Raw genomic sequence first — 14,303 nt, 5'->3', positions numbered from 1 at the left:
CCTGGCACCATCAATAATTAATTTCGTTCGCGTGTCGTGTAGTGGATCAACTAAAGCTGGCCGATTTCTCAGTCAGCCAAAACTCAACACAAAGAAAAGTTGAACGTTTTTGTTTTTATTCACACATTCCGTACTGGAAAAACATTGATCTCGACGCAGTGTGAAAGCGTCAATCTGCAGAATCAATTTTCATTCACAACTGAAATTTGTACACAATGAACGAACATAGATTCCAGAAGATCCAAACCAATGCGAAAATTAACCATCATGGGCTGTTTACACAGAACTTGACTATCACGTTTGTTATGACGACGACCCATATTGTGGCTTATAGAAAGAAGGTAGAGTACAATAAATCTATTTCATTGACAGCATGGGAAATAAGGACCCACAGAATTTTAAACTGACTGCATGCGTCTTTATGAACAGGAAGTAGCCTATAATTGCTCTCATTATTTGAAGTACATGCCAAATGAGGGAGCATATTTCTATAGCGCTTACAAGCGCATGTAATCTGCCTGTCGTCATACTTTGGGTCATATTCATATATACAGAAAAGCACGAGGAGTATCAAGACCCTATTTTGACACCAACGCAAGAGAACCAACAATTCATAAGAAAAGCTTAATAGTACTTTTCATCACAGGGGGATAGCAGTTAGTACTTAATTAACATTAAATACTCTATACTTGCATTACTGGTATTATTAAATACATTTTTCCGGCAGAACAAATAACATTGGGCCTCGTCTATATTATACAAGTGCTCGAAAACTTGCGCACACCGAAGCTGAGTCTAAAGCAAGGTAACGGAGCGTATGGTATGTACCGTCTACGCTGCAAAGTTTAGATAAAATAGAGAGCTTCAAGCTTGTTCGGTACGATATCTTAGTACTAGTGCATCAAAACGCAACAAGAAATTACGTGCGTGCATTCTTTTGCCGTCATTGCTCTTGAAATTTGATAAAACATGATGGCTGTCTTTTGTTTTTTACTTTAGCCTTGGCTGTACGTGTCGACAAAATAAAGAGTGGACACAATGTAGCCCAACAAACACACACTCAAGCCCTTCAGTACAAGTATTTCACCGATAGTAGATGGGCTGCCGTCATGACAAATGGATCGAGCGACAGTGCTCCTATGTCAGTCCACTAAGGCTTGCGCAGAACTATAGAAAACAAAGTGAAATACTTGTGCTTAGCAGCTGTCGTTAGGAAACCTGAAAAACTTCGCAGAACTGGGAGTCCCGGTGTTAGAACACCACAAAGACGCGCAACACATCTGATGCCCCGATTTAGTTATCTTCGTCCAATGCTTGGTTGACTCTGGCGTCTTCCATTCGTTGCACGCCTGATCAAGCTTCTCTGTCTTACCTTTCCCATCTTCATACTTGGAACGACAACCGAAGCAAATGACCAAGCGTGATCCGACTTGTGATATCGCTGATCGAGTGGCAAGGGTGAGCGGTTGTAAGCTCGACGGACGCATGAAGACAACCACTTCCCGCGCTTCGCCCGATTTAAAATTAATAAAAAGAGAAATAATTAAATAAGTTAGGCTGTCCGGCAACCGCTTGGAGCGCGCAGGTTCCTAGAAACCGAAACTAGCACTCGCCTTCCGGGGGTTGATTGAATTTCTAAAAGTAAGATGCGTCAGAAAATCAGTATAGCTTACAAACAACCTGCAGGAATGATAGCATTGGATTGCAATTCGGATATACGACAAAACATAATTCTGCTACGCGGAAACTAACAGACCCCTTTTTCAGCTGCCGTATTTTGGGTAAGCACGCCACAATAAATCCCGACCAACTAGAGGCTAAAAGCTTAGCTGTAAAGGAAAAAGGAATTGAAGGCGGTTCCACCTTTGGTATGTCTTGCTGAGTGAATTGGGGATGAATATATTCTATGGTATGAAGCATGGAATACATTCTGAGAAGCCCATAGCATCTCAAACGACAGCATATCCGTCTTCGAACAAATACGCAGCATCGCAACGACAGCGTCTCAAAACGCTAGTTGTCACAAGGGAAGAATGTGAGAACGCTCCCCTTACCAGCGGCACCGCATGGCATTAATGCATGGGGGTACCACCGGTGCCAATACCACTTAGATAACCGGTTCCATTGGTACAAAATCTATTTTCGAGATCGGCGCACATTTTTATATTGCACTATCTTCGCGATCGGCACATGAAAGCGGCTGAAAACACAGATATCCGATACTGAAAAGCGGATGGGATTCGCCAAGATTGTCTTTAAAAAAAAAAAGAAGGGAATTCCTCAGCACGCTCGATGTGTTGTCAGAAATCCGTGTGAATGATGAGGCCTCAATGTTAACGTAGGCAGGGGATGTATGTACACTGTTGAAGGGACTGAGGAGCATTTTGTGCACACGTGTGTATATATCGCCAACCTCGCTGCATTTCGCCGATTCATAAGGCGCTGACGTACATGCCATGCGGTCGACGCTCGCACGATATTAGACATTCGGGAGGCTGTACTTCACTGCATTTCAAAACTTTCATACCCGCTGTGGTGGCGTAGTGGCTTCGGCGTTGCGCTCCGCGCGACGGAATCCTGGCCGTGGCGGCGGAATTTAAACGGGGACGAAATGCAAAAAAAAAAAAAAAAGTGTCCGGCGATTACGGTACTCCCTGATGCGGAATTTGAGCACAGCTCGATACGTGTTTTCATTTCGCGATATATTGAGGCGAAGAATTCGAGACCGAAATCACTGCACTGACTGGCAGTAGGCCGGTGTCGTCATCGCCTTCGCAGAGGGAGGGGCAGTGTGGGAACGCTAGCACGATGAGTGGCATCGGAGCCAGCTGTGGAAGAAGACGACGACGAACGCGCGAGCAGTGGCATGAGCGCGTTCGCGTGGTTACGCCGAGGGACGCCGAAGCTCAGTCCAGCAACGGGCGCCCTTAGAGCTGCACTGCAGGCCATGCGCAGCACACCCAGCACAGTCACAGCGTAAGCTAGAGGAGCGGCTCCACAGGAGCTTCATTTTCGGGACCACGCACTAGAGGGTCTTCGCGGCGAAGTCTTTTCGCGTCGTTTTCACGAGAACGACCTGAACTGTCCGCCCGGCGTCGACGGCGAGCTACGGCTTGTGCCGCTCTTCTGTGCACAGTGGTCTGCGGAGCCCGACGTAGCCTGGTCGCAGCCGCGCGCGTAGCTCTACGATTGGCCTCAGCAGCGGTTCGCACCTTGCGAGGCGGCGCCGTAAAGCGTGTACCGAAGGGGAAGCGCAGGTGTCGAGACTACGCGGCCTGCATGTCACGTCCCTTGATCCGTGGCGCGATGCGATGCTGTTGATGATTGTGGTGATGATTTGTTGGCATCCCCTTTTAAACGGTGAGGTGGCAATCAATCAATCAATCAATCAATCAATCAATCAATCAATCAATCAATCAATCAATCAATCAATCAATCAATCTTTATTAGTGGTAAAATAAGAGCATACAATACCGTCAAATATGCAGAAGTCCCCAAGGTTACAAACCACAGGCGGGACCTTCTATATTTAATGTATTAAAGAAGTGATAAAGCGAACATGTAATAATAAAAACAATTTAGGTACGTTACTCTTAACAAAGACAACGTCAAATATTTAAGTGATTACGTAGAAAATCATCATGAAACACGCATAGTTAGCAAAGTTAGTGTAACGCAACAATTACACATTAAGTAAAAACATTTTTAGCTTCCGCCTAAATACATAAATAGTCATTATTTCTTTCAGTTCAGATGTGAGTGAATTCCATAAAGGAATAGATGAGAAAACAATGCAATATTTTTCATAATTATTATGACTTTTAGGCTGCCAAAGGTTATTATGGACCGCAAATATAGTGCTGTTCGGATTAGATAACACAGCGGGAGAAACAATGTCGATTGTGAGCATGCGATAAAAGAACCTTAGAAACAAAACACCAAAATGTAAGTATACAGTTCAGAGCTAGGCAGTATGTTAAGCTGGACGAAAATGGGATTTTATGGCGTCAGTCGAGTAGCGGAAGTAATAAGTCGCACGGCTTGCTTTTGCAGTACTTTCAGAGGTCAAATGTGAACTGAATATGAATTACGTCATAATGTAACTTGCATGACTGTGTATGAAAGCGTAATACAGGGTCTTTCAGTTTCAGTTTCAGCTTAAGTTTGTTGTTCTTTAAATACAGTGAATTGGTAAGAGACAATATACAGACGAGGGTACCAAAGTCAAAGGCTGCAACGGGACCCTCGGTTAATGATAACAATGTAGAGATGTATTAAAGAAGAGCAAGCTAACTAAAAGAAAGAAACACAATCGCGAAAATACAACATAGAAAAATAAAATTAGCAAAAACAAATTGTCTTTATACAAGCCTTTAGTGCATTAAAAAAGCTGTCAATGCATACAAATGGCAAATGTAGTGTAATGAATGACGTAAACTTAGTTACACATACAAAGCAGCGTAAGGCCATGACTAAATGTATGAAAGGATGAAGATTAAATGCTGACGGGTAAACCTTTCCAGTTTTATAGCAGCGAATGATGATGTCATTTTTCCACAGTTAAAATGAACCATAGGTAGTAGAAAATTGGAGTTACATGCAAACATGGTATTATTGTTATTGATGAGGTGCCTGGAATCAATGAATTGGTATGAGAGCTGCTTAGTAAGTAATTTATAAAACGTAATTATTAGATAATAGTTGAACAAGTTCGTTACAACAAGGATGTTATTTTCACGAAGTCGTAGAGTAGCACTCGTGAAAAACCCATTGTTAGCGATAATGCGTATTGCTTGGTTTTGTAAGTGCTGAATAGACGAGATATGACAGTTATATGTGTTTCACTAGGAAACAATGCCATAATTCATGTGACTGTGAATGAAGGCAAAGTATAATGCTAATAATGCGTCTTTCGAGAAATATGTTCTTGATTTGATTAATGCTCTAATACGGAAGGTACACTTTTGCTTAATGAAGGCAATGTGTTGAGAAACCTTTAGCTTAGAATCTAATTTGATATCCAAGAATGATATCCAAGAAGTCGGAGACTGGAATGTGATGACCATCTAGAGTTATCGCAGGCAAGCCAGGTAGTATTCTTTGGCTAGAACGGAAAATCATGAATTGAGTTTTTGAAGGATTGATAATTAAATGATTGGATAAACACCATGCAACAATATGGTCATATGTAATACAACTTACATTACCGTGTATGAAAGCGTAATACAGCGCTTTAAGATATATGCTAAAGCATTCTATTGATTTTACCAAAGCCCTAGTTCCATATGAATTCTTTTTACAAACGGAATTGATATATTGGTGAAACTTCCAATGAGTGTCAACTATAACTCCTAAAAGGGATGTATGATGACTTAAAGGAATGGCTACATATTTGACATAGAGTCAGGTAATAGTTAGCAGTTAGTTAACCTAGCCTGGTTGATTCAGCCAGGTATGCTTTGCATGTTTTTCATTCCAGCATCCATTCAGAAATCCATTCATTTTTTAGCCAATTCCCTATAGCATGTTTGAGCCGCATGATAGGAAACCCAAATTACCTTGTGCCGATACATATGCAACTGCTACACGGCGCGCCACTTGGTTTGACACTAATAATAATAATCATCACCAGCCTGGTTACGCCCACTGCAGAGCAAAGGCCTCTCCCATACTACCCCAACTACGCCGGTCATGTACTAATTGTGGCCATGTTGTCCCTGCAAACTTCTTAATCTCATCCGCCCACCTAACTTTCTGCTGCCCCCTGCTACGCTTCCCTTCCCTTGCGATCCAGTCCGTAACCCTTAATGAACATCGGTTATTTTCCCTCCTCATTACATGTCCTGCCCATGCCCCCCCCCCCCATTTCTTTTTCTTGATTTCAACTAAGATATCATTAACTCGCGTTTGTTCCCTCACCCAATCTGCTCTTTTCTGATCCCTTAACGTTACACCCATCATTCTTCTTTCCATAGCTCGTTGCGTCGTCCTCAATTTAAGTAGAACCCTTTTCGTAAGCCTCCAGGTTTCTGCCCCGTACGTGAGTACTGGTATGACACAGCTGTTACACACTTTTCTCTTGAGGGATAATGGAAATTATCCCTCAAATTATTCCTGCCAAACGCACCCCAGCCCATTCTTATTCTTCTGGTTATTTCAGTCTCATGATCTGGATCCGCCGTCACTACCTGCCCTAAGTAGATGTATTCCCTTACGACTTCCAGTGCCTCGCTGCCTATTGTAAATTGCTGTTCTCTACCGAGACTGTTAAGCATTACTTTAGTTTTCTGCAGATTAATTTTTATACCCACTCTTCTGCTTTGCCTCTCCAGGTCAGTGAGCATGCATTGCAATTGGTCCCCTGAGTTACTAAGCAAGGCCATATCATCAGCGAATCGCAAGTTACTAAGGTATTCTCCATTAACTCTTATCCCCAATTCTTCCCAATCCAGGTCTCTGAATACCTCCTGTAAACACGCTGTGAATAGCATTGGAGAGATCGTATCTCCCTACCTGAGGCCTTTATTTATTGGGATTTTGTTGCTTTCTTTATGGAGGACTACGGTGGCTGTGGACCCGCTATAGATATCTTTCAGTATTTTTACATACATTCTGCGTCACGAGGACAAGAGCCTCGTGACGCAGAAAGAACCTCGTGAACCTATGATACCTGCCGTGGTTGCTTAGTGGCTATGGTGTTGGGTTGCTGAGGACGAGGTCGCGGGTTCGAGTCCCGGCCACGGCGGCCGCATTTCGATGGAGGCGAAATGCGAAAACACCCGTGGTACATAGATTCAGTTGCACGTTAAAGAACTCCTGTTGGTCGAAATTATTCCAGAGTCCCCCATGCACTAGGGCGTGCCTCTTAATCAAATCGTGGCTTTGGCACGTAAACCCCCATAATGTAATTTTAACGATGTATGATCCTTCTCGAGGAAAGAATATTGATAACAGGTGTGTGCGCAGAGAAGTACGACTTATATCTAAATATATCTAAGGCTTCGCACCCCTTGTGTCACAGTGGCACATCCATACATCGGCAAAAAATGGCCACATACGCAGTGGCACGTACCCACAAGAGAAGTTTTAGGAAAGTGGAAATTGCTATCCGAGAAATCGGTGTGGGTTTCATTAGTAGCTTCATAGGCCTACTGTCAGGCGGATAACAATTTTCCCCCTCACAGTTGAAGTATAGGCAAACGTAGTATGGAAGCCTGATTCACAACGTGATGGACAGTGACCAGCTGTCATGCTGTTGTTACGTTTCGCCTACAACGCGCGGTATAGCCGGCGCGGATGCAACGGACGCCGGGGCTTCGTTCAAAGCGGCGGACATTTTGGCCCGTTCGGCGCCGCCGCTACGCCTCCCCGCCAAGCGCGTCCAGGCATGTTCCAATGCCACGTGTTTTCGTGTGCGCGTGTGTGTGTGTGTGCATGTTGGTGCCCACGCTTGTCAAAGCGCGGCAGCCGGGGAGAGGAGCTCCCCCAACTGTGAAGCGAGGAGGTCTGAACGGCGCCGGCCCGGCGGATGCGTCACCTACTCGTCTCAACGTGCCCGAGCGGCGCATCACGTGCCCCTCTGACGAGGCGTTCCTTCTTGCCTTCAACTGCGAGAGTATAAAAGCAGCTCCCCCGGACGCCAAGAGAGAGGCTCCGATTTCTTCTGTTGAGTAACGTGCTCTCCCGTCTCTCCACTTCGGTCGACCTGACCGCCCGCTCTTTTGCGATGCTAGAATAAATAAGTTGTTCTGTTACCAGTCGACTCATGCTTTGCCGGGACCTTCGGATGCTTCCAGTTGTGCCCCAGGCCGCCAGGCCAACGCTACCCTTGGGGCTTGCGACCCAGGTGCAACAACGGGTGTCAGCACTGAGATTACAACACTGTGGACTCTGCCGGCTGCGGTGGGATGACGGCCGCCATCGACACGACGACGACGACTTGAGGACGTTGTCGCGTGTGAGGAGGGTGCTGTCGCACGAACGGAAAGTACCTGCGCCGAAGGTGGCAGTTGTTCGCCGCAAGACACCATCCGAGCGAGTGCTTCTCCCGCTGCGATGAGCTTCATACACTTCATCCACCAAAGTCATTTTTTCAAGCATGTTTTTTGGAGCACCGCGGGACAATTCCACCCTAACAATTAGGTATAGTTCCTGTACATATACTGATATATCGAAACCCTTATAATCGGTGGAAAACCACGAATACAATCAGAGAACCACATACGCGGGGTCAAGGACGCGCGCTGGTTCTCTGTTGAATTTCTCTTATATCGCAGAACTCGCTCGTGGTGCTCGAGGCTCACAGAGGAGGCTTCACAACAGATCAACGTCCGGTGGACATTGTTCTAAGCGACAAACAAGGAGTAGCTGTTTAAATGACGATAGCCGCTTATGAAATCATAAACGCGGTACTCGTGTTAAAGAAGTGTGGCTGTCGGTTTTATTTGTTGCGGCAGCCGTCAAAAGCTCGAAAAGGGGTTCACTGTTTCTGTCCGTCCGTTCCATATCATTGTTCGCGCAGCAGAAAATCTAAGTTCCAGCAAAATTGAGTTATATACCACATAACACCTGTATATTGTCACGTGGTGGTGACGTTGAAGAACACAGTAGCAATACTTTGAAAGACAAAACTAACTTTTATTGGGCGAACATGTGCCCACAAAAACAGGCTACACTTATAGCACAACGATAGCGGCGAACACGGTCGGCGATCGTCGAAAATCTGATCAGCAGGTCAACCGCGTCGGCTTTTATAGATCAGTCATCGAATGTTCTAGATTAACCGCTGGGACCCGCGTGTCTTCCTCAAAGTTCTACACTATTCGCGTCGCGCATCCATGCAATCAGATTACACAAGTTGCGGTGAAAGATAGTGGACGGAACCATCGATAACATTCCAGAAACTTCTTTTACATGCAGGCGCGTCCTGCGCTGTGCGATAACATTTGTTAGGCGGCGAAACGTGGTCGCTGTATAAAGATAAGTGCATGTGTCATTACCCCCCTCTTAAAAAGCATCGACCCGATGCTGCAAACAAACGAAAGTAATAAACAAAAGCACTCGTAGCAAAGAAAACAACAAAAATAAGGAAGTTCGTCAGCGTCCGTAAAAGGGTTTAAAGCGCACCACGTGGACCACTTCAGATCGTGCGCGGCGCCGCTGTGAATGCAAAATGCTGTCTGGCACGACCTCATAGTCCAGAACGCCAATACGTCGGATGACCTTGTAGGGTCCGAAATAGCGTCGGAGTAGTTTCTCACTGAGTCCTCGTCGGCGTATCGGGGTCCATACCCAAACACAGTCGCCGGGCTGGTACTCGATGAAGCGTCGTCGGAGGTTGTAGTGCGGGCTGTCGGTCCTCTGCTGGTTCTTGATCCGTAGGCGGGCGAGCTGTCGGGCTTCTTCGGCGCGCTGGAGATAGGTAGCGACGTCAATATTTTCCTCGTCAGTGACGTGCGGCAGCATGGCGTCGAGCGTCGTCGTTGGGTTCCTGCCGTCAACCAGCTTAAATGGCGTGATCTGTGTTGTTTCTTGCACCGCCGTGTTGTAAGCGAATGTTACGTACGGCAGGATCGCATCCCACGTCTTGTGCTCGACGTCGACATACATTGCTAGCATGTCGTCGAGGGTCTTGTGCAGGCGCTCCATGAGACCATTCGTCTGCGGATGGTATGCAGCTGTCCTCCTGTGACTTGTCTGGCTGTATTGTATGTCTCAAGCCCGGAAAGCTGGCTTGAGACATACGAGAGGGTCGCTGCTTTTAACAACTGGAACAGCGGCGACAAACTGCGGCATGTCTTCTTCGCATTGGAAGACGCTGCCAGGACGTGGTTCGAGAACCGAGAAGCCACCTTAACGACCTGGGAGCTGTTCCGAAGCGGCTTCTTGCAGACATTCGCAAGCGTCGCGTACGCCGAGAACGAGCCCAAGCGCTGTTAGAAACCCGGGTGCAGCTACCTAATGAAACAACCGCGATGTTTACAGAAGAAATGAACCGCCTATTCCGCCACGCCGACCCGGAAATGTCCTAGGAGAAGACAGTCCGCCTACTGATGCATGGTGTAAAGGAGGAACTTTTCGCCGGAATAGTACGAAGCCCATCGAAGACCGTCGACGAGTTTCTTCACGAGGCTACTAGCATCGAGAAGACACTGGAAATGCGGAACCGGCAATTCAACCGCCGCACGAACTCGGCAAACTACGCCGGAGTTGCGTCACTGGCCACCGACGACCTGCGCTAGACTATCCGAGTGGTCGTGCGGGAGGAACTACAGAAGCTGTTGCCTTCATCACAGCCTCAAGTGGCTTCGATTGCCGACGCCGTACATGAGGAGCTCTAGCAACAACTCGGAGTACGCCCTGAATCGCCACAGCCTCAGCCGCAAGCAGTGACTCACGCCGCTGTAGCCCGCCGTCACGTTCCCCCTCCGCACCCACGGCATGGCCCAGTGACGACACAGTTCCGTCGTCCACCACCAACCCCGCCGCCAGCACGCCAAGCCGTCACCTCACGCGGCGTTCCAAGGAAGGCTGATGTTTGGTGCGCCCCCGACCACCGCCCGCTTTGCTATCACTGCGGAGAAGCCGGGCACATCTACCGCCGATGCCTATACCGGGAGATGGGACTCCGAGGGTTCGCCGTTAACGCGCCACCACCACAGATTGGCGAACGACCTCGCGATATCGCCGACTACCTGGCCGCCACTCAGTGGAGCCCTCGACGACCGTCCCGTTCACCATCACCAGGCCGCTACCTGTCGCCGCAGCGCCGACCATACACCGGCCCAGCCCGGGGCCACTCTGCGAACCCATATCCGGAAAACTAAAAGCAGCAACCGATGGAGTTGCGGTTGCTGTTCGTCGAACTGACGAAGATCCTCCGCCGCCGCCACCGACGAAGAGACCATCTAGACGACATAATAACGCCACGCCGCCGTCCCGATGAAATCAGGAAGCCAAGACTACACCGATGAAAGACGACTTGACGACGCGACATTCCAACTTCAGTTCAACACGGCGCAGCCGTGATCCGACGGCAATACCTAACTGCAACGCCAGACAAAGAACCACCGACCTCGAGGTGCTTCTGGACGGCCACGCAGTTACCGCCTTAGTGGACACAGGGGCTGATTACTCCGTAATGAGTGGACACATCGCCGCGCAGCTGAAGAAAGTTAAAACTGCATGGGAAGGCCCTCAAATTCGGACCGCTGGAGGACACCTCATAACGCCGACTGGAATCTGCACGGCAAGAATAACCATACATGACCGGACTTACCCTGCCACCTTCGTTATCCTCCAACAGTGTTCACGAGACGTCATTCTCGGTATGGACTTCTTGAACCAACAGGGCGCAATCATCGACCTCAAGTCGAAGTCAATAACTCTGTCGGAAGATAAAGCAATACCGCCGGAGAGTCCTCGTATTCACCACGCCTTGAGTGTGCTCGAAGGTCAAGTGAGCATCCCGCCTCGCTCCAGCATTATTTCGGTCGGCACCAAAACACGTAGAAGGCGTCATCGAAGGCGACCAGCGTCTACTGCTAGACAGTGAAATTTGCGTCGCAAGAGGGATCGCTCGACTGCGTGGAGGGAAAACTGAAGTGTTGCTGACAAACTTCAGCCAGGAGTTTAAGCACATCAACAGGGGCACGACGATGGCGTACATCGAGGAAATTCTGGAAACAAGTAATGCGTTTGTCCTCTCGGATTCAGCCGCATCTACCCCGACGACCATGGTTCCCGAACCAGACTACGACATTAATCCAAATCTCCCTATGATTAAGCAATAGCAGCTCAGAAGTCTGCTCCGACGATACAAAGGCTGCTTTTCGACGTCATCGAGGATTCGACAAACGCCAGTCGCCAAGCATCGCATAATCACCGAGGAGTGCGCTCGACCACTCCGCCAGAGCCCTTGCCGAGTTTCGCCGCGAGAACGTGAAGCTATAAGAGAACAAGTCGACGAAATGCTGCGCGACGACATCATCCAGCCGTCGAAAAGCCCGCGGGCATCCCCTGTTGTCCTGGTAAAGAAAAAGGACGGAACCATCGATAACATTCCAGAAACTTTTTACATGCAGGTGCGTCCTGCGCTGTGCAATAACATTTGTTAGGCGGCGAAACGTGGTCGCTATAGATAAAGATAAGTACACGCGTCAATATATACAGGTGTTATATATAGGGAAATCAGCCCCAAGCTAGAGCTTCCTCTTAAAACGTATGCATTAAAAGCTAAGCAACCACCTTGAGCAGTGTAAATACTCTTAAACGTGACTCGCTAACTTCTGTACTGCGAACCCTGCTCAAGCTGTATTCAAAGCTACGGGGTCACTTATCTACGACACTGAAAACAGACAAGACACTGATGCACACCTTTACTGCACTCGCTTCTCAGCCATCCCGAGAGTTTTGTTGAAAGTGTGAGCCGCTTCAGAGTCCGTTACGTTGAAGCTTGATATGATGGCCGTTGAGTTGTCGTCGATGGGCGTGCCTTCAACCTCAGTGAAGATGGCCCTCACTAGCGGGTTGGTGAGCCCGCAGCGGCCTAAGTAGTCGTCGTTACCGACATCCCAAATGATGACACCCCCGAGAAACATCTTGTCTACGAGCGAGGCCATCTTGCGCACACTTATCTCGTCCTCGTATCCCATCCAGACGTTGTTGCGCCATGCGTGCGGCTTCTCACTCTCTTGGTCGTAAGACAGGGCCCATTCGGTTTTGCGCACCAACTGGCAGGCCTCCCTGTATGAAATTACGCGAACGGCGTGTGTGTCAATCCACCTGGGAACCTCGTTTTTCTCGGGGAGCTTGGACATGGTGCACACGTAGCCCGACAGGGAGATGGCGAGGAGCACCCTGTTTCGGGGTAGGCCGCTCGAGACGACGTTCTCGACGAAGTCTTCGACGCTTCTGCCTTTGCGAACTCGCTGATGGTGGAGTGGCACGAGGATGCGGTCGGTCGCGTTGGCCGGGTGATGTAGACCCTGTGTCACGACTCCGACGTAATCGAGGAAGCGGGATAGCCTCGCGGGCCTAGTCCCGGACTTGAAAATGCCAGTGTGCGAGGACGCGGTGACGACGAAGAGGAGTCCGTGCTTGTGCATGACCTGCTTGAGGTGCGACAGGAAGATGGCCATGTGTCGTTTATACTCGTTCTCAATGGGGAACACGCGGTTCAGCACGATCCCGTGGAAGCGGTTCTGAAGAACCCACCGAACCATCTCCACAAGGAAAGTCATGTAGGCGGTCGCATTGGGCGTTTCGTGGAAAGACAGCCGGCTGCCACCGCCATTATCGTCGCCTATTGCGATCAGGTACTTGAGGTGGGGGAAGCTCGTATTGACTTGATCTCGAAGCTCGATGAGCCGCGAGTGCACCAGTCCAAAGGCCATGCTGGCGTCCGGAGTCTCATTGGTACCGCTGAAGAATCCCCGTAGAGGGAGCACCAGGTGCGAGCAGTAGTTGCCAGGCAGGTCCGCAGGCCTGTAGTGGACCTCGTGGTCGTAAAATCTGGCCACGTTCACGTGGCACAGTATCGGCACAGGTTTACGACCCTGCGATCGGACCTTTACTGGAAAGACGGCGACAGCGCGCCCATCCGCCTTGCGAACGTCGTACGTGATGACGCAGACGAACACGCCGACCAGCAGCAGCGTGAACCCGACGCATGCGGCGCCGGAGTACGTGATGCAGGTCTTGATGAACGGGTCTCGGCGCGGCGACGCCAGCGACCGCGACTGATGGAGCAGCCATTCCTCGTCTTCCAGCAGCCGCCGCATGTTTGAGGCCCGAGACCCGCCTACGCCGCGCTCGAGTTCGGCGCAGCTAGCTTCGACCTTGTCGTCTTTCGCAGCCCTGCTTGTCGCCTTTACTTGCTATGCCTTCGAAGCACCGCTTGTAGGCTTATTTTTTATTCCCGTGCCAACATGAACTCACTTCAGCGGTACGTCATTCAGAGCCGCCTGTTCAAGAGAGAGGAGAGAGAAAGAGAAAAAAAGTGCAGAACCCACGCACTGTAGAAATCTGTCATATGCGAAGCATTCTGCAGGTACCTAGTCATCGGATTGTTTGGGATTCCGCAAAGCGTTACCAGGTTGACCAACGTGTTTGCGCAAATTGAGCAGTGTGTGTGTGGGTCGCGAGCGTGTGTGTGACGACAACAGCAAGACGACGACCTCGTCGATGACGGTCGTGACGCGAGCCTACGACATAATGATTGTTGGGTTCTACGTGGTAGTGGGCGACGATTGTGACGTCATCAGAAACTAAGTTTTATACAATCTTACGCACCTATGTCTAAG

At 48.9% G+C, this 14,303-nt stretch overlaps 1 protein-coding gene across 1 annotated transcript; it reads right to left on the bottom strand.

Annotated features, from left to right (window-relative positions):
• Window positions 1-12,363: 12,363 nt before the first annotated feature.
• Window positions 12,364-13,781, bottom strand: LOC142570269 (chitinase-3-like protein 2). The gene has a single exon (XM_075678667.1). It carries the CDS (start codon window positions 13,779-13,781, stop codon window positions 12,378-12,380), a length of 1,404 nt encoding a protein of 467 aa, XP_075534782.1. The 3' UTR covers window positions 12,364-12,377.
• Window positions 13,782-14,303: the final 522 nt, after the last annotated feature.

The sequence above is a fragment of the Dermacentor variabilis genome, chromosome 2, assembly GCF_050947875.1.
Source record: "Dermacentor variabilis isolate Ectoservices chromosome 2, ASM5094787v1, whole genome shotgun sequence".
NCBI lineage: Eukaryota > Metazoa > Arthropoda > Arachnida > Ixodida > Ixodidae > Dermacentor > Dermacentor variabilis.
Note: the sequence above shows the minus strand (reverse complement) of the source record. Positions and strands in the feature narration are given on the sequence as shown.